Raw genomic sequence first — 20,797 nt, forward strand, 5'->3', positions numbered from 1 at the left:
TTAATTATGATCCCTTCTCTCTCTCTCTCTCTCTCTCTCTTTCTTATTTTTCATTTTTATATTATCGATATTGTTTTTGAAATCTAAAATCTTAAATCTAAAATCAATTTATTAAAAATAATCAGAAAAATATTAAAAATATAATTATTATATTTAATATAAATATTAAACGTATTATACAAATGTTATGATAATAAATATATGTTTCTTTTATTTTATGACATAGCCCGCACAATACAACAATGGCTACATTCGATTTAAAAACGAAAAAAAGGAAGGATGTTAGTTATTTAGAATTATCTGATCAATATTACAATAATCCAATAAACGAAAACATGAAGAAAGTCATAGAAGAAAATGAAGATCCTTTCAAAATAAAAGTTCAAATACACCAAGTGCAGTCTCCAGACAACATTTACGTTTCTGACGCCGCGTGCGATCAGAGCGACGTGGAACTAATGATAAAACAGATGCAAGAATTTTATAGCAAGTATCGTCCCGAAAAACGAGATACTTGGACCAAGGGTGCTACTTGTGCAGTTTATTTTACAAGAAATGGCATGTATTATCGTGGCCGAATCGTTGATATTAAATCAAACGATACAGTAGTCGCATTTTTATATGACATAGGAGTCGAAGAAACTGTATCGACAAATGAGATACAACCGTTGTATCCCCTGTTCTCTAAGATATCAACGTACGTTTTTAAGATAAAGCTAACGGGTATATTGCCCTGCGGAGGATCCACCACGTGGCCATCGTTGTCTTGTGAGAAATTGCGCGAAATCATAGATAACAATCAGACTTCCAAATTCTACATATCTAAATTGGTAAACATTAATCACAAATAAGTGAAAAAAAATATATTAGTTAAGAAAAACACTGAATTTTTTTATATCTATCTTATTTAAATAGTATCGCATATAATATTTTTTATCTTGTTCGTAAAACAAAAGTTTTACTTCTACTGACCATTATAATGCATGATACGAACAGATTAAGTACTATTATATAGATTGTACATTATAAATTTGTTTGTTATTTATTTTACATCTTCGTAATGTAATTACCTTTTAATGCCATGTATTTCCTCCGCCATTTTATAGGAAGACGAAGATATGGAAGATTCTGCAATACCGGTTGAATTATGGATTAAAGAAGTAAAAATGGACGGGCCATTGGCACCAACAAGATATGAAATTAATTCTATCAATAGAATGTTGGTTGAAAAAGGAGTAGCATTACCCGTGAAGGAGTACGTCATCGCTTCAAATATTCTCTAAAATAATAGTATTCTCCTACCTAATTTTTTCCTCTTAAAAAGTTGATTTACACACGCTTAAAAATGTCCAGGTATGCGAAAAAAAGAGATAAAATTTTAGCAATTGAATTGAAACGACAATTAATGAAGAAATTTGAAAGATTAACGAAATATGAATCAAGCGTGAAGTGGCTTGAAATTAATAATTGCTCCAATGAGCCCACGGAGATAACAGCTACTACAGCGACATCGAAGCCAATATTGTATCATTTAACTTCTGATTTCAATAATCAAATTTATGAGAACATGGAAGAAATACTTGGTAACGTTCCGAAACTTTTATCGTCAGCTTGGTTACCAGTAGAACCAATAAATGAAGATACATTTATTGCTATACCGACATACTTAGATCATAGCGGCTTTCTTTATCTTCATTCCAAAACGGGTAGTACGTATATACTTTTTAAATTAACTCTATTAAAAGATACAACGTAATAAATTTAATAGTAAACATATAATATACTTCATTCTTATATTCTTATTATATTCCTCTTTTCTTAGGTAGTAAAATATTAGAATATATAGAAATGAAATTAGAAAAAATATACAGTAATCGTTCAATTGAACTTTATGATACTGTATGGGCTGTGGGAGATCCATGTATTGCACAGTATCATTTAAATAAAAAATGGTACCGAGGAAAAGTAGTGGGGATTCAAGGAAACGACATAATTAATGTAAAAGTTTATTCCTATCATCTGTTCAATTACAAAGTATATATGTGTTGTAATACTTTACGAAATATATTTATTATAGGTAGAATTTGTAGACTATGGAAACATAGAGCAATGTACAACTGAAGATTTAAAGAAAGAAGTTATCTTAGAAGATATTCCAATTCAATGCACAAAATGTTTGATCGAAGGTTTAAATCCGGTAAATAATTTAAATGATTCCATATATTATCTATTAATCAATATGTTCTAAAATTATTGATTAGATTTACTTTAATAGGGGACTGAGAGTGGAATGTGGGCAACAGAAGATTTAGATAGAATACATAAGCTTCTCATTGAACAGGAATGCGAAGTCACAATCACTTATAGAAGTGAAAATTACCTCAATGTGAGTAATGTTGCAAAAAACAAACTTCATTCAACAATAAAATTAATATAATTTGACAATGCTTATAAAATAGGAAAAACGTTTACAATGTTTAAAATTTGATAAAATAATTAAGTTTCAGTTTTATTTATTTATTCATATCTTTTTTAATTTAGTACGCCTACAATGTTTCAGATTTCTTTAAAGATCTTACCAAACAAATACTGCAAAAAGAAAACTGATTTAATCACATTTCTTATCAATGAATTGGAAATGAACATTAAACCTAATATTGAGGCCATTACATCTCAAAATAGAGTAACTACAAATGTTACTACAGATGTTACTTCAGATGTAGTTATAGAAAACCCGAGATCATTTTCTTTAGGCGATGACGTGATAAAAGATCCAGTTATTACTGGAAATTCTGTGTTGCTTCCAGATAATGATACAGATATTGTACATAATATTGACAATGATACTGTAACTGACGTTGAAAATGTATCATGGTTTAAATTAGAGACAACAATTACTTCAACTCCTAATATTGCTTCACAAGAAGATCTTTCAATGCATTATAAACTTATAAATATACCAAACGACATAGACTATATTGAGATAGAAATGTGTTGCTGTATTACTCCTACTATCTTCTATGCTCAATTAAAAGAAAATATTCATTGTACGGTATGTTATGAAACTATCATCTCATGCCTCGTTTTCTCATCTTATTTTAAATATTTACAATGTAAATAAATATTTCCTCCATTTTAGATTTTAAATGCATATTATACACAGTATGAACTTTTAATGAATGACTTGCAAGAAAATGCGGACAAACAACCATTGATTACAAAGTTTACTGTTAGTAAGTATTACTCAACTAAAAGTAATAATTATTTAGAAGAAAGGACTTGCTATGAATTTTAATCAAAGTGATTATGAAAGAATTAAATATAACAAATAATTCTATATACTTTCACCTTTATGTATCTTATGAACTGGAATGAATTTATTATTTGTAGATACTCCATGCTGCGCGAAATTCAATGATAATCTTTGGTATCGATGTCTAATAACGGAATCTGAACCTATTATAAATTCAGATAATATTGAAATTAAACTGCTTTATGTAGATTACGGTAACGACGAATATAGAAAAGTAAATTCACAACAGTAAGTCACATTTATCTGGTTTATATTAATATGTTATTGCAACTTAATATAAAGACCATTCGTTTATTTACATAACAGGTGTGAATTGTACACTTTAAAAAAAGAATGGATGGAGATACCTACTATTGCAATGAAATGTAAATTGTGGAATGTAGAAGTTGTTTCTATATTCGATCATGATAAGCTACTCTCTCAATTAGAAAAAATGTACAATAAACGTGTTATAGCTAAAATTAAAGTAAGTAATTATGTACTGATTAATCATACATTTAATAATAGATGATAAATAATGAAATTAATTGTTTTAGGAAACTGATGAAGAGTTTATGAGCGTTGAACTGTATGAAGACGAAAAATGTGGGAAAGTTATGTACAATACTTTAATTGAAGAAGGTTTATTCGAAGTTAGATCAAAAAAGATCGACGATCTACATTATCCTTAAATAGTAACACATATTTATTTCTATCATTTACAACGATAAGTTGGTATAAAATTATTAAATTCCAGAATGAGATTTTATGTTAAAAACTTATTAACCATACGAACTAAGTTTATATGTTAAACTATTACAGTTTTTAGGCAAATTTAGATGTTTATTGTTATAAAAGGAAAAAGTTACTAGAAGTATATTAACGTTGAGCACTTTTAGCAATCTGTTCTTTAAGTAATAAAATACTTTGCCTTTGTTCAGGTGGTAACATAGCGATTTGTTCATCAGATAATTGTAGTACTTGCATTATTAAAGCCGCCTACAATGAAATTAGTAATTATTTTTACATTTTGTCATCTACTATATAACTGAATAATATAAGATTTTATATATTTTTATATAAAAATAAATGACATCTATATGTAATTTGTTTTTAAATACCTTCTCCTGATCAGATGCACCGCTCGGTATATTTCCCGCTGGAGACATGCCTGCCATAAGCCTCGACGTTGCAGATGTCGTTGACGTGGTCAATGCAGTAACTGGAGTTGCTACACTAGCTGTAGCAACATTCGAAGATGGACCAGTAGGTGCTGCAACAGGTCTTGGCACCACTGGTAGTGCAACTGGCACTGGTGCTAAAGGATAAAATTAACAAAAAATAGATACAATTATAAAGAAGTAATTAAATTTCTTATTTTGAATTTCTCATTATTATAATAAATAAGAAATATTTTGAAAAACTTACGATTAGCTTTTGTAATTCTTGGATCAATAGGCATTCTTGGATCTCTAGGATCCCTTGGATCTCTACCAAATCTATCTGTTCTTGGATCACGACAGAAACTGAAAAAAATCATACTCTTTTAGAATGTTTTAAATACTTTGATTTTAAATTATCTATGATAATTGTAGAACCTCTCAACTCCTTCAACAGGAAGTGTGCTGTAAAAAAGAACACATTCTTAAAATATATTAATTTAAGAGATTTGTTTAACATGAAAGAAATACTAACTTGTCCGAAATATTGAATGTACTAAGTGCTCTAGGATCTGTATTGGCAGGTACAGCTGGAGATGCACTGACAGGTGTTGGTTGTACTTGTTGTGGTCCTCTTAAATCTTGATCCATTCTAGCTAGACGTGGATCCATTTGTCTGTCCAATGTACGTAAATCAACATCTTGACCTGTCATAAAATTTTGTTATCTAAACATTAAAGGATATCTAAATTTAGACAAATAAAATTAAAATTTCACTGTTCTCACCAGCAAAAATTGGTGCTGGAGGATTAGTAACTGCTGCTGGACGCGTAGGAGCCCATGGTTCTTCTATTCGGGGTACAACTGGATGTACAGCTGGCTTATCAGAAGGTGTTAATACACCTGGGATTGGATTTGCTTTATGTAACATATTAACTGCTGTATGAGGGTCCACTATTCTCATTACTACCTGAGCTTGTAGCAAGGCATATGCCAGTTGAGGATTTTGGAGCAACATTTGACGTGCCTCATTTGGATTGTTTTGTACACAAAGCTTCATTTGTTTCATAAGTTCAAACATTTGCTCAGGTGGTAAGGATGCAACAGCTTTACTTATAGCTTCTGGAGCTTTATCCGATTGTACTGCTTCTCCATATGGATTCTCAGTATTCTGCCCTTGTAAAAGACTTTGCATTTCCATTCGACTCTTTTCTGTGCATGCATTATCAACCCGCAATGTTCTTCCACCAATTTCATAACCATTCAAGTTCCTCATAGCACTAAGAGCTGTCTCTTGATCTTTGTACTCACAAAATCCATATCCCTTTGGCTTGCCTGTCTCCCGATCGAACACTAATCTAATTAAATTACAAATTTTTGTAAGTAATATAAAGATCTACAATAACAATTTATTATTAACTAATAATATTTAAATTCAAAATGAACTTACTTAAATGAAAGCACTGGTCCAACTTCGCTAAAAATATCCTTTAAATTTTCCTCTGTGGCTTCGTACGGGATATTCCCGACTATTCAAAAAGATCATACATATTTGAAGGTTATGCGGTATCATTATTAATAAAAAATAATCTAATATCAAACAATGTTTCTTACCGAAAACACTCCGCATAGACTTGTCCATGAGCGATTGATCAGAAATAGTTGAATTACTCATTTTTGCAATTTATTCGCTTTTGTTTATTATTCGAAGTTTGAACACAGCACTAGTTCGCTGTTACTAGAAAAACACAAACGAAAACCAATTCACATTGATACATGGCTAATCGATAATATCACATTATTTTATGTATTTTTATTTTTTTTATTACACCATTTATATTATTCTGCCATAAATCGCATAAATTATATATCTCTCATCTATTAATTGATCTTCTAAATGGATAATTTAAATTCAAAAGTAAACAAAAATAAATTAAGAAATAACATATTTTTTGTCAGTTTATTTTATTTCATATAAAAGTACATTTTCAATATTACAATCAACCATACATTAGCTCTTGATAAATTTATGATGTAAAACTATTTCTTCATTACTATAATAGACTATAGACAATATGATTTTCATAATGTATAATGCTTTGATATAATTAAACAAGAAAGCAATCGTTGAATCATATCTTTTTTACTTAATGGTGGAACAATCTCAAATTAGTATGAATCAATACCATTTTATGTTCATCACAAGCTTGTATTACTGTCTTATCATTTACAGAACCAGAAGGGCTTGCAATATATTTGACGCCGCTCTGTAATTAAATAATTACCTTTTAAAATTTCAAAAAAAGATATGGCAAGATAATACAATAAATAACTAAACTATATACCAATTTAGCTCTATCCACATTATCTCTGAATGGGAAAAAAGCATCGCTACTTAAAACAACATTGTCCGCTTTGTTTATCCATTCTGTTTTATCACTTTCTGAGAGTTTCTGTGGAACTTCCTCGTACATTTCCGCCCAAGTAGCCTCATCCATATCTTTTCCAATAGATCCGTTTACATAATTGTCAATAGCATTCGAAATTTCTGCTCGTTTTACACTTTTCTTAAACTTCATACCAGTAACTTTGGGATGCTGTCGAAGCCACCTGAAAAACGTTCATTATAACGTTGACAATAATAGATCGATTATTACGATATATGCAACAGATACTAGATATTAAGAACACAATATACCAGTTATCAGCTTTATCACCAGCAAGTCTTGTACAATGAATCCTTGATTGTTGTCCTGCACCTATTCCAATTACTTGCCCATCTTTTGCATAACAAACTGAATTACTTTGGGTATACTTTAAAGCAATAGTAGCAACAATTAAATCTCTCATAGCACTATCAGAAATGGTCAAATTTTTAGTTACTACATTGGAAAATGTATTTTTATCAATAACTGCATCATTACGTTTCTGTTCCATAGTTAAACCAAAAAGAACTCTACGCTCCATTTGAGATGGTACATAATTTGGATCAATTTGAAGAATACAATATGCACCATTTTTTTTCTTCCTTAAAATTTTAAGGGCATCCTCTGAATAGCCAGGTGCAATAATACCATCAGAGACCTCTCTAAAATATGAATAATAATAAAAAATAATTAATAGTTTCTTGACTTCAATTTTTAATTTGATTATACCATACATTACCTAGATATGATTTTAGCAGTAACTTCATCACATATGTCAGATAATGCAATAAAATCTCCAAAGCTTGACATTCTATCTGCTCCTCGTGCACGTGCATAAGCAGTTGCTAGTGGTGTAAGTTGGTGTAATAAGTCATCTACTTGACATAACTTTGCTTCTACAGCGTCCAGTGGTACACTAACTGCTGCACCAGCTGGACTAACATGTTTAAAAGATGTTGCAGCTGGCAAATTTAAAGCTGCCTTTAACTCCTTCACCAACTGATATCCATTTAATGCATCACAAAGATTAATAAAACCTGGGGAACCATTTACTACTGTCAGTGGTAATTTATCTAAAGTTGTAAAAATTTGTGCTGGTTTCTGATGTGGATTCATTCCATATCTTAATGTCAATTGAGAAACCCCACTACTATATTGTTTACGGAAATAATCTGAAATAGCATTATCATACTCTGCTGTATGAGTAAATGCTTTAAGTGCTAATACTTGTCTAAAAATTTAAAAAAAATGCAATATTTTAAAGTATAAAACTATTTTCTCTAATATCTATTTTAATAGAATATATACCTAGTTTCCAACGAAGTATCTTTGTTAATAGATGATTCTAATTCCTTCCCAACTTTTTCATAATCACTAGGATCACAAATAACTGTTACTCTACTATGATTTTTAGCAGCAGCTCGTAACAAAGTTACTCCACCAATATCTACATTTTCTACTGCATCTTCAATTGTCACACCTGGTTTAGCAACTGTGTTCACAAATGGATACAAATTGCATACCACAAGCTGAATGAGCTGATAATTTTGTTTATGAAGATCTTGCTGATCTGAGTCTGTGAGTCTAGCTAGTATACCTACATAAATAAACTTTCTATATAGTATGTATGGCATAAGTAAAATAAAAAATAAATTCAAATATATGAATCTCTTTACCAGCATGAACAGCAGGATGAAGAGTTTTGACTCTTCCATTAAGCATTTCAGGTGCACCAGTGATATTAGATACATCTTTCACTGGAAGACCAGCATCTCTCAAAGATTTTGCTGTTCCACCAGATGCGACTAAAGACAAACCTAGTTCATGTAACTTTTTAGCAAATGGTAAAAGATTTGTTTTATCGGATACACTCAATAATGCTAGAAATAGAATAACAAAATAAAATAAGTTAATTTTATGACATAAATATACTAGTTACTTTATTTGGCAAAGTTTATTGAATAAAAAAAATTTATAAACAATATCTTTATAATATATAACATTACAAAATATTCATAATTGCAACAATACTAGCAATTATAATCGCATAAGCAATAAATTAATAATATATCAATAACTAATATTTAAATCAATTATAGATATTAATAAATTCTAATCATAAGTATTCCAGGTCTGGAAAATTTGATTTTTCACTCATTTATTCTCATTTATTTTTCTTAATTTTTCCTTAATAATTACAAATATACTTACCTAAATTTCCAGCAGACATGGTTTTATTTCTTCTAAAAATATTACTGTGAAAAGAAATCAGTCTGAACGAAATTCAACGCTTACGGGTATTGCAAGCACAATGGGAGAGATTCAACAAGTGTGCAACTCTGAAATTATCTTATCCCCCATTATAATCCGTACTGTGTATACATATATGTATATAAATATGTATAGGTAACTAAATACTACACACGTGTTCACGAATGTGTATACGAAATAGCATCGAATATTATAACTTCAAAATATTTTGCAATTTGCGGGGGTCTTAAAGATCAAATGTTATCACATTAGATAAAATATCTTATAATAAACTGCAAGTATTGACTTAAAAAATTGATACAACTTGCAAAATATATTTTCATCGTTGAAATATTTTGATACACTTTTTATATTATTGTAAGTTATGCTAAAGTCATAATACATTGTACATTATACATAATTGTATATATTATATATAAATACAGAGTTCTATTTAAAGAACTACTAATGGCCTTGACATGCTTTAAAAAAGTCTATTTTTGAGATATTTTTTCATACAACAATAAATAAGGCAGATATTTAAGTGATCTTATTTAACTGGGTTACCCTATATATTGACATAAAAATATATTAACTGTATATATGTATGTATACATATATTATTATATACATATTATTATTATTATTATTATATATAATTTATATATTATAGTAATAATATAAAATTAAATAAAATTACTCAAATTTTATACATTAAGGATACTTCAGAATGTTTATAAAATTCATACAATCTACAAAAGTAACTTTTATGACGTAAATAGCTCACTGTTGCCATAAAAGTTTCACCGATATGATAAATCACATGTAACAAAACAAGCAAACATCATTTGAGAGTTTGAACGAAATAGAATAATAATCTTTAAATTATTCTATGATTTATTTGTTATTAATGCAACTTATCAATTATTTATTATTGAATTAATAATATACAGAGGAAGAAGGGCAGGAATATTTTTTGCTGATAATGATATAAAGAAATCGCTTTAATTTATTTCAAGAAATTTATTATGCACATTTTTCAAATGTTTAATGTAATAAATTAATCACTGTTAATAACAATAGTAACAGCCTACTATTTTAGATAAAATAATTCTGTTATTTTTTAGATTTAGGATACATTTTTAGTTAAACGATTTAAATACATTAGTACAAATAAGGCACCTGAATCTAATTTACCGTTAATATCATATTGATCAATGTTATATTCAAGGCAAAAAAGATGTTACATACATCAGTATGTGTGGTAATAAATATAATGTTAACAGGCATATCTCGGTTAAAGAACATACTGTAGAATAAAAATTGATATTATTTAAAATCATTTCATGATAATGTTATAACTTAAAATGTATTGTAATTATAGCCTGTCTTACAAAGTTTATATAGTTTTCTATTCATAAAGAACTAGCTACTCAAAGAAAAAGAATAACGTAAAAGAATTGATAACATTACCATTATCTAAATATTTCAAAAATAACAATTTCAATGTTGCACATTGCATATTTTAAACAAGCATTTTCACAAACAATTTTATATATTTGCAATTTATAAGAATAACAAGATTCTAAATGAATGTCTAAAATCAAAAAATATACCAATATACAGTTAAAAATTAAAAACAAACACTATATTCTTGAAAAGTATTGCATTAAAAGTTGCTGAATCTTAACATTATCACATTTGTATTGTTTTTGTGATTATTGCAGTTAATTTTCTTTAAATATAGTTATCCTTAAATTCTTTATTATAAGACTGTTCTTAAATCTCATTCATCATTATCAAAAAAGAAAACATGCAAAGATTTTCATCCTGTTTCATTAATTATAAACAGTATATTAGAACTTAGCACAAATATGACTATTTTACATATTTATATTTATTTTACTAATCAATTTTGTATACTTCCATAAACATTTAGTAAAAGTGAATATTATCAAAAATATTTTCCAATAAAACTGTAATGTAAGATAGCGATTTTAATGCAGCACTTAACATGGAAAATTATTCTTTTCTACATATAATATAATTCTATACTTCTATAGTAATATAAAAATGAATAAAATTTTGTTTTAAAGTATCATTAAAACATGTATATGTTTATATTTTTTTTACAGAGGAACAACATTAATGTTTTAATCCTGAGGAGCAACGTAAATTATTCTAAAAAATATTTTATCAAATATTCTTGTTAGTAAATACATAATTCGATTATTCCTTCTTGTATCTAGTAAAGAAAGATAATCATCTATGAAAATGAAATATTTCACAATACTGAATTTTTGTCATTAAAAAACAAATTTTTCCTAAATTCTGATTACTACAGCATCAGAGTTGGAAAAAAAAATGTATCGAATATTAATGTGCCTGATTGTTGTAGTTTAAAATTACAATTTTGTCAAACTACATAAAATATATCAATTTTTACCTAGATTGTTTTATTTCTCATCACCTATTCGTCTTTTTCGTAAAAATCTAACAATGGCAACTTCCTTCCTTACCACTTTCACAATACTATGACATATCTACTTTTTTGGCGAATTCAGTAAATCTATACGTTCCTTTTCTTCTTCCGTGAGAAATATTTTGGTAATTACTATATCACCTGTACTATACGTTTGGCAAGCCACACTAGTTACGGTATTATAATCTGGTCGTGGACTTTTATTTTTATCTTGACACGAGCATACACACTTTGTCGGAGATACATCTGCACTGCTTGAGGAAAACTGATCAGTTGTAGAACCAGTAACAGCTGAAAGAATAGCTTCTAATTTTTCAATCTTTTCAAATCTATCCATTCGTCCATCAGAAAGAATTTCATCTACCATTTGCATTGATTCTGTGAGGCTTAGAGTATCAGAATTCTGTGATGACACTAGACCACCTATAAAAATAAATATATAAATATATGTAACCATATGGATATCACTAAATAATGCAAATTATTAACTGTAAAATGTACCAGAATGTGAATTTTCAGAAGTATAACTTTCTATACTATGATACTGCAAATCTTCAATCTTATCATCCTCATCATCATCACTACTTTCACCTTTATCTTGACCCATGTTTTCAAGTTTTTCTAATTTTCTTGCAACTTTATAACTACCTTTCAGTTTCTCCTTCTCATCTTCAGTAAGATCAAGATAACGCAAAAGGCGTATTTCACGATTGCTTAAAACAATATTTTTGGTAGTTGCTTCTTCCATTCTTTTTTTCAAATCTGCAACTTCTGTTTCCACTTTCCGTTGTTTCTTTCGCGTTTTTACTTCTGCAGGTTTAATATGTAATTGAATTTGCTCCTCACACAGCTCATTAAAAAGACCTTGTACTTCTGGTTTTATAAGTCTAATAATATCATAAGCAAAGAAAACAATTATAATTAACAAAGGGCACCTAAGATGCAATTATCATCTACATAAAATTAAAGAAATACTGTTTTGGTTATTCATTCGTTAAGTCATTTGTAAATAAATTTGTAAATGTAAAATAATGAACTACTAAATTAAATATGCATAGGACAAATCAATCAATAAACAAAAAATAATTAAATACTACACCTAGACATGGAGACATATATTTGTGGAACCAAACTCAGAACATCACTGCTAGCATAAATGAGCATATCTCGTGTTAATGGACGCCTACACCAGTATCTTTGATTATTACGATAGATATTTTTCAATTGTTCTTTTAATGGATTACTTGGAGCACCATAATGATCACATAGTGTATTCAAATTAACATTCTTAACTTTATATACAGGTTTACCAGTTTCTTGAAATTGCAATACAGCATGAGCTGCCTAGAAATATAAACACAATTTATTCTTTAAGCATCATATACTTATAGTATTTTATATTCTAAAAAATATTTAAAAAAACTTTAATAATTGTGAATCTTAAATACCTGTGTATCAAAAACATTATTCAACATAATTTTAAATTGTCTGTACAAATTGACACTGTCATTTCTACAATCATGAATCACCTAAAACAATCCATACAATTAATAATCAAAATAAAACCATGAAAGCATAAATAAATCTACAAAGTGTAATAAAATTTCAAGTTTTAATTCTACTTTAATATCAAGTTTTAAATATTGTTCCTTACTTTAATAACATCTTTATGTTCTAGAAGTTTTTGAAGGCCTCCAGCTTGTACAAGATTAGGACAAGCAAATAAATCGAACACATATGCTTGTCCAGACATAGTTCCAATTTGTACAAGTGTCAGTTGTCCTTTAACTCCTAAATTTATTCCTTCACAGTCAAACGAAACAACTATTTTACCATTTGGAGGAGGCTTACGAGGATTTATTATATCTTCTATAATTTGAAGACTCTCCCTGGGATTTACTATTATTTTAGTTTGTTGCAATATCTTTAATTTCCAAGCATCTCCCATTTGCATGGTTTGTAAACTTCTATCCTTTTCTGTATTATCTGCTAAAGTCTTCATTACAAGCATATTTATTCTTTGTTTCAAAGTTTGTTGTTGCAAGCTTACTGGAGGAGAGCTATTATTACTTTCAATAGATGGAGAATGAGAGTTTTGTACAGAATTAATCTGACTTGTAACATTGGTACTAATAGATTCTGAATTAACTGTTTGCACGGATGCTTGAGTATTGTTTGGTTGAATAACTTGATTTATATTTGCTTTGTCTGAAGTATTATTTTGATTTCTTGTAGAATTTGGAAATCTCGTTTTTGCTTTTCCTTCTATAGGGGAAGATTTTGGTCTTCCAATTAATGTTACTAAATTACTTTGAACGTGAAATGCATCTGGGAACATTTTAACAAATGTACACAAATCCTGCGGTGTCTTAAATATTGAGGTCCAATTTTCATAAGAAAATTTATCATTAACTATGTTGAACATTTGATCTACAAGGATTGGACCCTTTTGTTCAATACACTCACACAGAAAATCTAATAACTTTGCAGTAATCTCTGGGTCTATAGGTATATCAGGTTCTAACTCCACGAAAGGTTCTGCCTTCATGCCTTCATATTGCTTTAACATTACATTATCTTCCGTAACTACAAAAGCATCAGGATATTTTATAAGAAAGTCTCTAAACTCCTTATAATGTTGACCAGAAATATGTCTAACTTCTGGAGAAGCCTGAGACCGATGTCCCAAAAGACTTTTTATTGGTACTTCTGTACCAACGCCATATTGCATTAATTTATTTGTAAAATATTCTACAGCCTCTCGAGCATAATCGCGTTTCCCTCCTAATTTACACCCATTTTCTTCTTCTACAACTTGTTGAAATGTATTCACTGATACGTAATCACCATTAATAAGAAAAAGCATTGGGTATTGAGCTAAAAACTTTTTAAGGCCACTCTGTGATCCACCAGCTATTTGGCGCATTTCTTTTGTAAATCCCTTAGCTCCAAACTGACAGCTTAAATCATGTAATGTTCGTGGACCACCTTTATCCACAAGAAGCTCCAAAAAAAATAAAAGTGTCATATTTCGTACAGTCTCATACTCTGAGCTATCCATCTTTTTATTTTATTTATTGCTTCCAGAAAATATACCTCTTATTGATTATAATATCCACAGAATCATGTCATGATATATCTAAATACAATAATTTAAGTAATTAAATTTAATTAGTTTTAACAAATAACCACAATATAAGTATTATTTTTTATTTAAAATATTAACAACGTTTATTTTATATTAAGTAATTGTAATGTAATTTCTTAATAAATTAAGCATATATATAAAACTAAACTATTATATCTATCTTATTAATATAAAAATATAAATGAAAGCAATATGTATGTATTTACCATTATAACTATCAAATACTAAGGAAATGAGCACAAAAATAAATTATTGCCATTTTTTAATATGTACTCTTACAAGTAACTCATTGGCAAGACTTTTATATAAAAAGATGCACTTGTTTTAAGATTAATTAAATGCCAATGACTAAATAATTGCACAGTCACCATCACAGGGAGAGAAAGCTAGATCTAAAAACCCATTAATATACATAGCTAAATATGAAATATTTTATCAGACTAATTTGTATCTTCGGTAATTATCAACACTTATGTTATACTTTTTTATACAAACCTTGTATTATGAATAACTAGGCTTCCTATAGGTATAATTTCTTCTTTGCTAATGCAGTGTGTGTTGTATAAAATATGAACATTATAAAATTTTCGTTTCTCTCCATAAATTACTTCAGACTATTAATAATAATTTACTTGGAAAAAATATGGATTATAATATGATACTTATGTTAACCTGTTAAATATAAACATTGATTATACTACATATATATGTTTATTCAATCACTAAGGATCAGTGGCAAAAATTTAATATTGAATAATAAAATATCTCTATATACCAATGAATCTTTAATAGACTAAAAAGAAAAAATTATGCAAAATGTCTATAGAACATAAGTAGAAAAAAGCTGCCCACCTATAACACACATAAATATTTATGAATTCCTACATTTTTTTGCATTGCAAATCGAAGCATTAAAGGTGTATTTCACAATTTGTTAATGTATCACAGTCCATATCACGTACAAGACATATGTCCGTATATTAATTCACTATATTACTATATAGTATTGTATAATTTGACATTGAAGAATATGATAATTACCTATAACAAATAAAACTTCGCTGAACTTCGAAACACATCAGATCAGAGATTTTAGAATCGACGATATCTAAATTCTAAGATATCACAGGTCAAACAACTCTGACATAGATTTAAAATACCACGCCACACTAATGTTCTCGATATGTGTTTCTATATTATTTGTCAAACATTTTCGAACTTGTTCTTCTCTCAAGTAACAATGATAGTTATAGTTTATCAGAAACTTGTTTTTTTTTATCTTGCCTAATATTATATGGTAAAATTTCAGTCATTTGCCAATGTGGTGCACTGTGCAATATATCATCCTATACATACTGATATACACATATCCAATTAATCCTCACCTGGTAAAACAGGCACAAGAGGGAGTATCAAAAGAAGAAAATAATTTCTATAATATCCGAAAATATTCATTTAATACTCATCTAGATTTCAAATAATAAAATTATTTTAAAATAGATTTGCATTTAATTCTATTTGTAATATATACACATCAATTGAAATTATACACACTATATTCGTTTATCTACTAATTCTTTGTAGAAAAGAACATACTTCAAAGATATGTATATATCAAATACATAAGTGATACAACAAAAATTTATAATAAGCAAATTTTTAAGAAAGATATACGTATAGTAAATATATATGTATAATTATATAATATAACTATATACCAACATGTATATATGTATATTACGAGTAGTAAAATATATGTAACATAATATCAGAATTGTTGATTTGGAAAGAAATTCGAAAAGTAGTAAATCTAGTAAAATTACATCTAATTAAAGCATTAAAAAGATATTCTTTTTGGTTATGAAGAACAGTGAAAAATTCGAAATGAATCAAAGTTTAGAATATTTTCTTGGTTTAAAAAGATACTAAAACGATATACATATGTATATTTTATTCACCAGACTTTGCTATTTATGTTGGCTGCATTTTTATTTCGAATCATTTGTCACATAATTTGTTTGAAATAAGTTTCCAGTGAAGTAAAAGTATTTTAAGCAAAACCTATTGCAAGAAATAGTATAAATTAAAAAATAAATAAAACAGGGGTTTTATAAAACATTTTTGAAAGTTTTAAATTAATTGCAAGATAATATTGATAATTTACTAATTATAACATATATGTGTGAAAATTAATGAATATAACGAATGTGTATAAATTACAATTATTAATTTAAAGTGAAATATGTTTTGCGGTAATGAAGATGAATTTGAACCGAGAATAACACCAAGACCTGCATCTAAACTTGATGTAAGTTTTTCTTCAAGATGTAAATTAATATATATATATAATAAAAAAAATAAAATATATTAATCTTGAGATTTCTCATAATATTAATAAGCTTAAAATAATAGCGAAATATTAATTTTTTTTCCATCTTTGTAAAGATTTTATTAGAAGCAATAAAAATTTAATATTGATTTACATGCAGTAAGAAATACAAGCCAATAAATAAATTGAAGATTTAGTGATTACTGACTATTGGTAGTTAATTTAAATTTAAAAATTAGTAAGAATAATATATTTTAATCAAAAAATTATTTTTTAATTATTCTAATTTCAGTGTTTTGCAGTACCATGTGTGCCTGAAGTTTCTTTAATATTTGACAAACCTGTAAGTTGTAAGAGTACAGAACATGCACATTTTTGTTCACCATCTGAGGAATCTAAAGGTTTAAGAAGTAAAAGTAGTCATTCTTCTCCATTAAATGTTAATGGATCATATGCAGCCTGGAAAGAACAGAACTATTTAGGGAAACCCCTATCTTCTAAAGTTAATGATTGTATAGCTCCTTTAAAAGAACAGTCTAATCAAAATTATATTTTACACTCGTATTTAACAGAAGGTAATATTACAAATACTTTAAATGAATCCAAACGAAAGAACTATGCTTTAAGGGATGATATTTATAATTCTTCACACTGCAAACAAAAATCAAGTAGAGAAAACAATGATTCTCCTCGTAAATATAATTATGAAGGGTCTGAAAGTAATACATTGCATACTGATAAAGAACAAAATACAAAGATACAATGTAACAATAAAATAAGACATATAGATTCGTTGTCTGCTATATCACAAGTCATTAAGCCTCGTATAAATGCTGATAATTACAAAGTTAAAGAAGATGAATATTCTTCACTATTATATGAAAGACAATTAGCAGCTCATAATTCTAACCAACAGAAAGTATATAATGATTCAGTTCCTGAATCAAATGTACAAAATGTACCTACTAATCCAGGTACATTGCAACGAAATGAACTTCAATTACCACATTATTTAGGACAACAATATCCTTATTTTAACATGAATGCATATCCATTTCCTCAACTCCATCCTTATCCTACTAACAATACAGATAATCAAGAAACAGTAAAGAATTTATTACAAATTATAAATAGTCAAAATGAGCAAATTAAATCTTTACAGATACAAGTGGATAGATTGTTGAAAATACAAGAAGAAAATTTAAAAGAAAGAAAAAAATGCTCTTGTTCCTTTCAATTACAAACACAAAGTGATCAATTCCATACAAACTCTAATAATGTTTTAGGTACTTCTAATTATGTTACTGTGCCTGAAAACACAAAAAGAAGTGTCTATCGGAGAGATTCTTCTCAAGTTAGAAAAAAAGAGAATTGTAACAAAAATGAAAATATAAATCAAAATGAATTGATATTAACAGATGCACAATCAAAAAAAGCATTTATGCAACAGAAAGTTTCAATTGGTGTAATGACAAGTTTTGAATTCACTGTACAAAATAATCCTTTTACAATGGATATTGAAAATTATGAAAAAAAAGATGGTCAACAAAAGCAAGAAAATTTAAAGATGTGTAACAGTGTTGGTTCTCATGATACTAATGAATCATTAAGAAGATATAAAAACTCCTTTACTCGAATGCCTGGTGCACAATTAGAAAACATAGTTGAAGACTCAGAGAGTTACATGTCATCTAGTCAACAACAAAGTAGTAACTTAAATGCAACTACTTCTACAAAGGATTTAGAGAAACAAGCTTATGTAGATATTCGAAGAGAAACAGATACTCATAGATCTGAATCTCCAAAATTATGTAAAGATGAAACAACAAAATCAAATGAAACTGAAAATAGAATAAAAAAACATTTAGAAAACTGTACAGTGAAAACAAGAAATTACGAAAATATAAAAACACCAATGATTCAAAGAAATCATGTATGTGTGAGTACTGTAGGTACTGAATGTACTGCCCAAAAAAATACAAAATTTATAGCAAATACCTTTACTAATGTAGATCAAGATAAAGAAGCAAATATACAACGAGATAATAGTTCTGTAAAAACAAATAATTTTGTAAATAATTCTCGTTATCACAATGATTATCAACAAGAAGGGCAGCCTTTTGGATTGAAGCAAAATTCAAATTGCATTGAAGACAGTCTAATTTTAAACAGTGATGATTTGAAAATAAATGAAAGGCCACTTAGTCCAGAACCTAGTATCCATATTGAAATGCAGGAGTATTCTAGTGATGATGATAGTGAAAATGTTAAACGAAGTTCAAAAGTGGGCTGGACATTTTACAATGATGTTCTTGGACAAGTAAATCAATTATTACAGAACTCTTGTATTATAGATGATCAACAACAAAAACAAACAAAAGTAAATCAAAATGAACGAGATGAAACTGATAATAGAGCAGTATTAGATACTGTAAAAGTAGCTACATTACAGCAGCTTAAAAAATTCGGAATTAGTTTAAGTGAAAATTCCGAAGCTAAAGAATTGAACAACAGCAACAAGTATGTTTTGTTATCTATTAAAAGTTTGTACATAACGAAAATCTTGATTATCTATATTTTGTTAATCTAAGTAATTACGTAATTTAATCAAGGTAACTTTTATTACAATCTATTTATTATAGTTCTTACTATATAAAATACATTATTCAAATTTTATATTGCAAAACAAATGATTAACATTACTCTAGATAATTAAGTATTATATAATTGAGTTAAATCATATCTGTATTATATATAATGAATAATTCTAATAATTTATTTAAAAGAATGGCATTTGACTTACCATTTTATCCACGTTTGGATTATCAAACAAACATGACACAAGCTACAAGTGCTGTAAATGAAACAAATACAAGTATGCATATGAAGGCATTAGCTTTAAAGTATCTAACTGACGAACAACTTGCTGAATTAGCAGTACAAAGGCAAGGTGCTTCAGTTAATCATCTCATGGTTAGCAATTTACAAGGAACAAATATGTCTTTTGCCACAATGCGTTATTTACAAAGATATCAATTAGTTCCAGGAAAAAATAATATTCAAACAGAAGGTAAAAATATAAATTAAAACAACTTTTAATCAGTGTGTACACAACATACTTTTAATTAAATTAGGTTATTTATTTTACAGATATTAATGCACTACAAAATGAAATGTCTCCAAAGGCAGACTTAAAGGTTACAAATCCAAGAAATAGTCCAAAACAACGTCTTCCATTTAGTCAAACACCGCGAACAACCTGTCCCAGTAAGATTTTAGACATTTCAGCTTTAAAACAGCAACCTAAACTCTTATAAACAATTAACAAATTAAAATTATAATTTTAGTAGTCCTTAAAATTTTTAACTTTTTGATTGTTAATCCCTATGCTTTAATCACTACTATTAAAAGTTTATAATTATATCTGTTAATTATATTTCTTGATCAACTAAAAATATATGTTTGTGAATACAACTAAACACTTTACTATTTGTAAGCAATCAAAGGGTTAAAAATATTCGTATTCAAGAGAGGATATCTTTACAGTATACTTTACATTATTTATTTCTTATTTTTATAATAAATATAAGACAATTTTTTAAAATGAAATATTTTAAGAACTATTTGACAATATAAAAGTGTTATATACAATATTTATACAAATAATTCGTACGATATAACAATTTGTCGTAAGACTATCTCTCACATGA

At 27.9% G+C, this 20,797-nt stretch overlaps 5 protein-coding genes across 20 annotated transcripts in view; 2 read left to right on the top strand and 3 right to left on the bottom strand.

Annotated features, from left to right (window-relative positions):
- LOC126866137 (tudor domain-containing protein 1) overlaps positions 1 to 4,265 on the top strand; it is a 308,571-nt gene extending 304,306 nt beyond the window's left edge. For all 12 annotated transcript variants that reach the window (XM_050619309.1, XM_050619310.1, XM_050619308.1 and 9 more), the window contains 11 exons: positions 227 to 830; positions 1,107 to 1,255; positions 1,354 to 1,709; positions 1,823 to 1,998; positions 2,078 to 2,197; positions 2,276 to 2,386; positions 2,561 to 3,052; positions 3,140 to 3,233; positions 3,391 to 3,541; positions 3,620 to 3,779; positions 3,850 to 4,265. In XM_050619309.1, coding sequence (XP_050475266.1) covers positions 227 to 830; positions 1,107 to 1,255; positions 1,354 to 1,709; positions 1,823 to 1,998; positions 2,078 to 2,197; positions 2,276 to 2,386; positions 2,561 to 3,052; positions 3,140 to 3,233; positions 3,391 to 3,541; positions 3,620 to 3,779; positions 3,850 to 3,984 — 2,548 coding nt within the window. In that variant the 3' untranslated portion in view covers positions 3,985 to 4,265. The remainder of the gene's footprint in view (positions 1 to 226; positions 831 to 1,106; positions 1,256 to 1,353; positions 1,710 to 1,822; positions 1,999 to 2,077; positions 2,198 to 2,275; positions 2,387 to 2,560; positions 3,053 to 3,139; positions 3,234 to 3,390; positions 3,542 to 3,619; positions 3,780 to 3,849) is intronic.
- On the bottom strand, positions 3,971 to 6,228 carry LOC126866153 (cleavage stimulation factor subunit 2). 2 transcript variants are annotated; one of them, XM_050619386.1, is made up of 8 exons: positions 6,067 to 6,228; positions 5,903 to 5,981; positions 5,239 to 5,810; positions 4,988 to 5,159; positions 4,891 to 4,917; positions 4,721 to 4,818; positions 4,414 to 4,610; positions 3,971 to 4,291 (listed from the first exon to the last, which is right to left on the bottom strand). In XM_050619386.1, exons 1-8 carry the CDS (start codon positions 6,125 to 6,127, stop codon positions 4,172 to 4,174), a joined length of 1,326 nt encoding a protein of 441 aa, XP_050475343.1. In that variant the 5' UTR covers positions 6,128 to 6,228; the 3' UTR covers positions 3,971 to 4,171. The 2 variants fall into 2 exon arrangements, with proteins under 2 accessions (XP_050475343.1, XP_050475345.1); XM_050619388.1 differs by lacking the exon at positions 4,891 to 4,917.
- Positions 6,229 to 6,385: 157 nt separating this feature from the next.
- LOC126866147 (bifunctional purine biosynthesis protein ATIC) lies at positions 6,386 to 9,253 on the bottom strand. The gene is made up of 7 exons (XM_050619352.1): positions 9,090 to 9,253; positions 8,555 to 8,758; positions 8,187 to 8,475; positions 7,618 to 8,109; positions 7,151 to 7,540; positions 6,798 to 7,062; positions 6,386 to 6,719 (listed from the first exon to the last, which is right to left on the bottom strand). Exons 1-7 carry the CDS (start codon positions 9,106 to 9,108, stop codon positions 6,600 to 6,602), a joined length of 1,779 nt encoding a protein of 592 aa, XP_050475309.1. The 5' UTR covers positions 9,109 to 9,253; the 3' UTR covers positions 6,386 to 6,599.
- An 858-nt stretch (positions 9,254 to 10,111) lies between these two features.
- LOC126866139 (egalitarian protein homolog) lies at positions 10,112 to 20,038 on the bottom strand. 4 transcript variants are annotated; one of them, XM_050619324.1, is made up of 9 exons: positions 19,891 to 20,038; positions 15,611 to 15,799; positions 15,254 to 15,430; positions 14,965 to 15,150; positions 13,265 to 14,749; positions 13,059 to 13,139; positions 12,710 to 12,954; positions 12,112 to 12,497; positions 10,112 to 12,033 (listed from the first exon to the last, which is right to left on the bottom strand). In XM_050619324.1, exons 5-9 carry the CDS (start codon positions 14,669 to 14,671, stop codon positions 11,672 to 11,674), a joined length of 2,481 nt encoding a protein of 826 aa, XP_050475281.1. In that variant the 5' UTR covers positions 14,672 to 14,749; positions 14,965 to 15,150; positions 15,254 to 15,430; positions 15,611 to 15,799; positions 19,891 to 20,038; the 3' UTR covers positions 10,112 to 11,671. The 4 variants fall into 4 exon arrangements, with proteins under 4 accessions (XP_050475281.1, XP_050475280.1, XP_050475279.1 ...); XM_050619323.1 differs by lacking the exons at positions 15,611 to 15,799; positions 19,891 to 20,038 and adding an exon at positions 15,800 to 16,138; XM_050619322.1 differs by lacking the exon at positions 19,891 to 20,038 and having other exon boundaries at positions 15,611 to 16,138.
- LOC126866138 (putative leucine-rich repeat-containing protein DDB_G0290503) lies at positions 16,491 to 20,471 on the top strand. The gene is made up of 4 exons (XM_050619321.1): positions 16,491 to 17,066; positions 17,380 to 19,607; positions 19,874 to 20,157; positions 20,238 to 20,471. Exons 1-4 carry the CDS (start codon positions 17,001 to 17,003, stop codon positions 20,402 to 20,404), a joined length of 2,745 nt encoding a protein of 914 aa, XP_050475278.1. The 5' UTR covers positions 16,491 to 17,000; the 3' UTR covers positions 20,405 to 20,471.
- Positions 20,472 to 20,797: the final 326 nt, after the last annotated feature.

This window comes from Bombus huntii, chromosome 5 (assembly GCF_024542735.1).
Source record: "Bombus huntii isolate Logan2020A chromosome 5, iyBomHunt1.1, whole genome shotgun sequence".
Classification (NCBI taxonomy): domain Eukaryota; kingdom Metazoa; phylum Arthropoda; class Insecta; order Hymenoptera; family Apidae; genus Bombus; species Bombus huntii.

What these genes read in the sequence shown, in the direction of transcription:
- LOC126866153 (XM_050619386.1), bottom strand. Translation starts at nt 6,127, where the DNA reads ATGAGTAATTCAACTATTTCTGATCAATCGCTCATGGACAAGTCTATG. An exon ending in GTCTATGCGGAGTGTTTTCG is followed by an intron (nt 5,982 to 6,066) that starts GTAAGAAACATT and finishes CTTTTTGAATAG; the next exon opens with TCGGGAATATCCCGTACGAA. An exon ending in TCCAGCACCAATTTTTGCTG is followed by an intron (nt 5,160 to 5,238) that starts GTGAGAACAGTG and finishes ATTTTATGACAG; the next exon opens with GTCAAGATGTTGATTTACGT.
- LOC126866138 (XM_050619321.1), top strand. Translation starts at nt 17,001, where the DNA reads ATGTTTTGCGGTAATGAAGATGAATTTGAACCGAGAATAACACCAAGA. An exon ending in GAATTGAACAACAGCAACAA is followed by an intron (nt 19,608 to 19,873) that starts GTATGTTTTGTT and finishes TTTATTTAAAAG; the next exon opens with AATGGCATTTGACTTACCAT. An exon ending in AAATAATATTCAAACAGAAG is followed by an intron (nt 20,158 to 20,237) that starts GTAAAAATATAA and finishes TTTATTTTACAG; the next exon opens with ATATTAATGCACTACAAAAT.
- LOC126866147 (XM_050619352.1), bottom strand. An exon ending in TCATCCTGCTGTTCATGCTG is followed by an intron (nt 8,476 to 8,554) that starts GTAAAGAGATTC and finishes TTATTTATGTAG; the next exon opens with GTATACTAGCTAGACTCACA. An exon ending in ACTGCTAAAATCATATCTAG is followed by an intron (nt 7,541 to 7,617) that starts GTAATGTATGGT and finishes TTCATATTTTAG; the next exon opens with AGAGGTCTCTGATGGTATTA.
- LOC126866139 (XM_050619324.1), bottom strand. Translation starts at nt 14,671, where the DNA reads ATGGATAGCTCAGAGTATGAGACTGTACGAAATATGACACTTTTATTT. An exon ending in ATAATGTTTTTGATACACAG is followed by an intron (nt 12,955 to 13,058) that starts GTATTTAAGATT and finishes TTATATTTCTAG; the next exon opens with GCAGCTCATGCTGTATTGCA. An exon ending in ATATATGTCTCCATGTCTAG is followed by an intron (nt 12,498 to 12,709) that starts GTGTAGTATTTA and finishes TGATATTATTAG; the next exon opens with ACTTATAAAACCAGAAGTAC.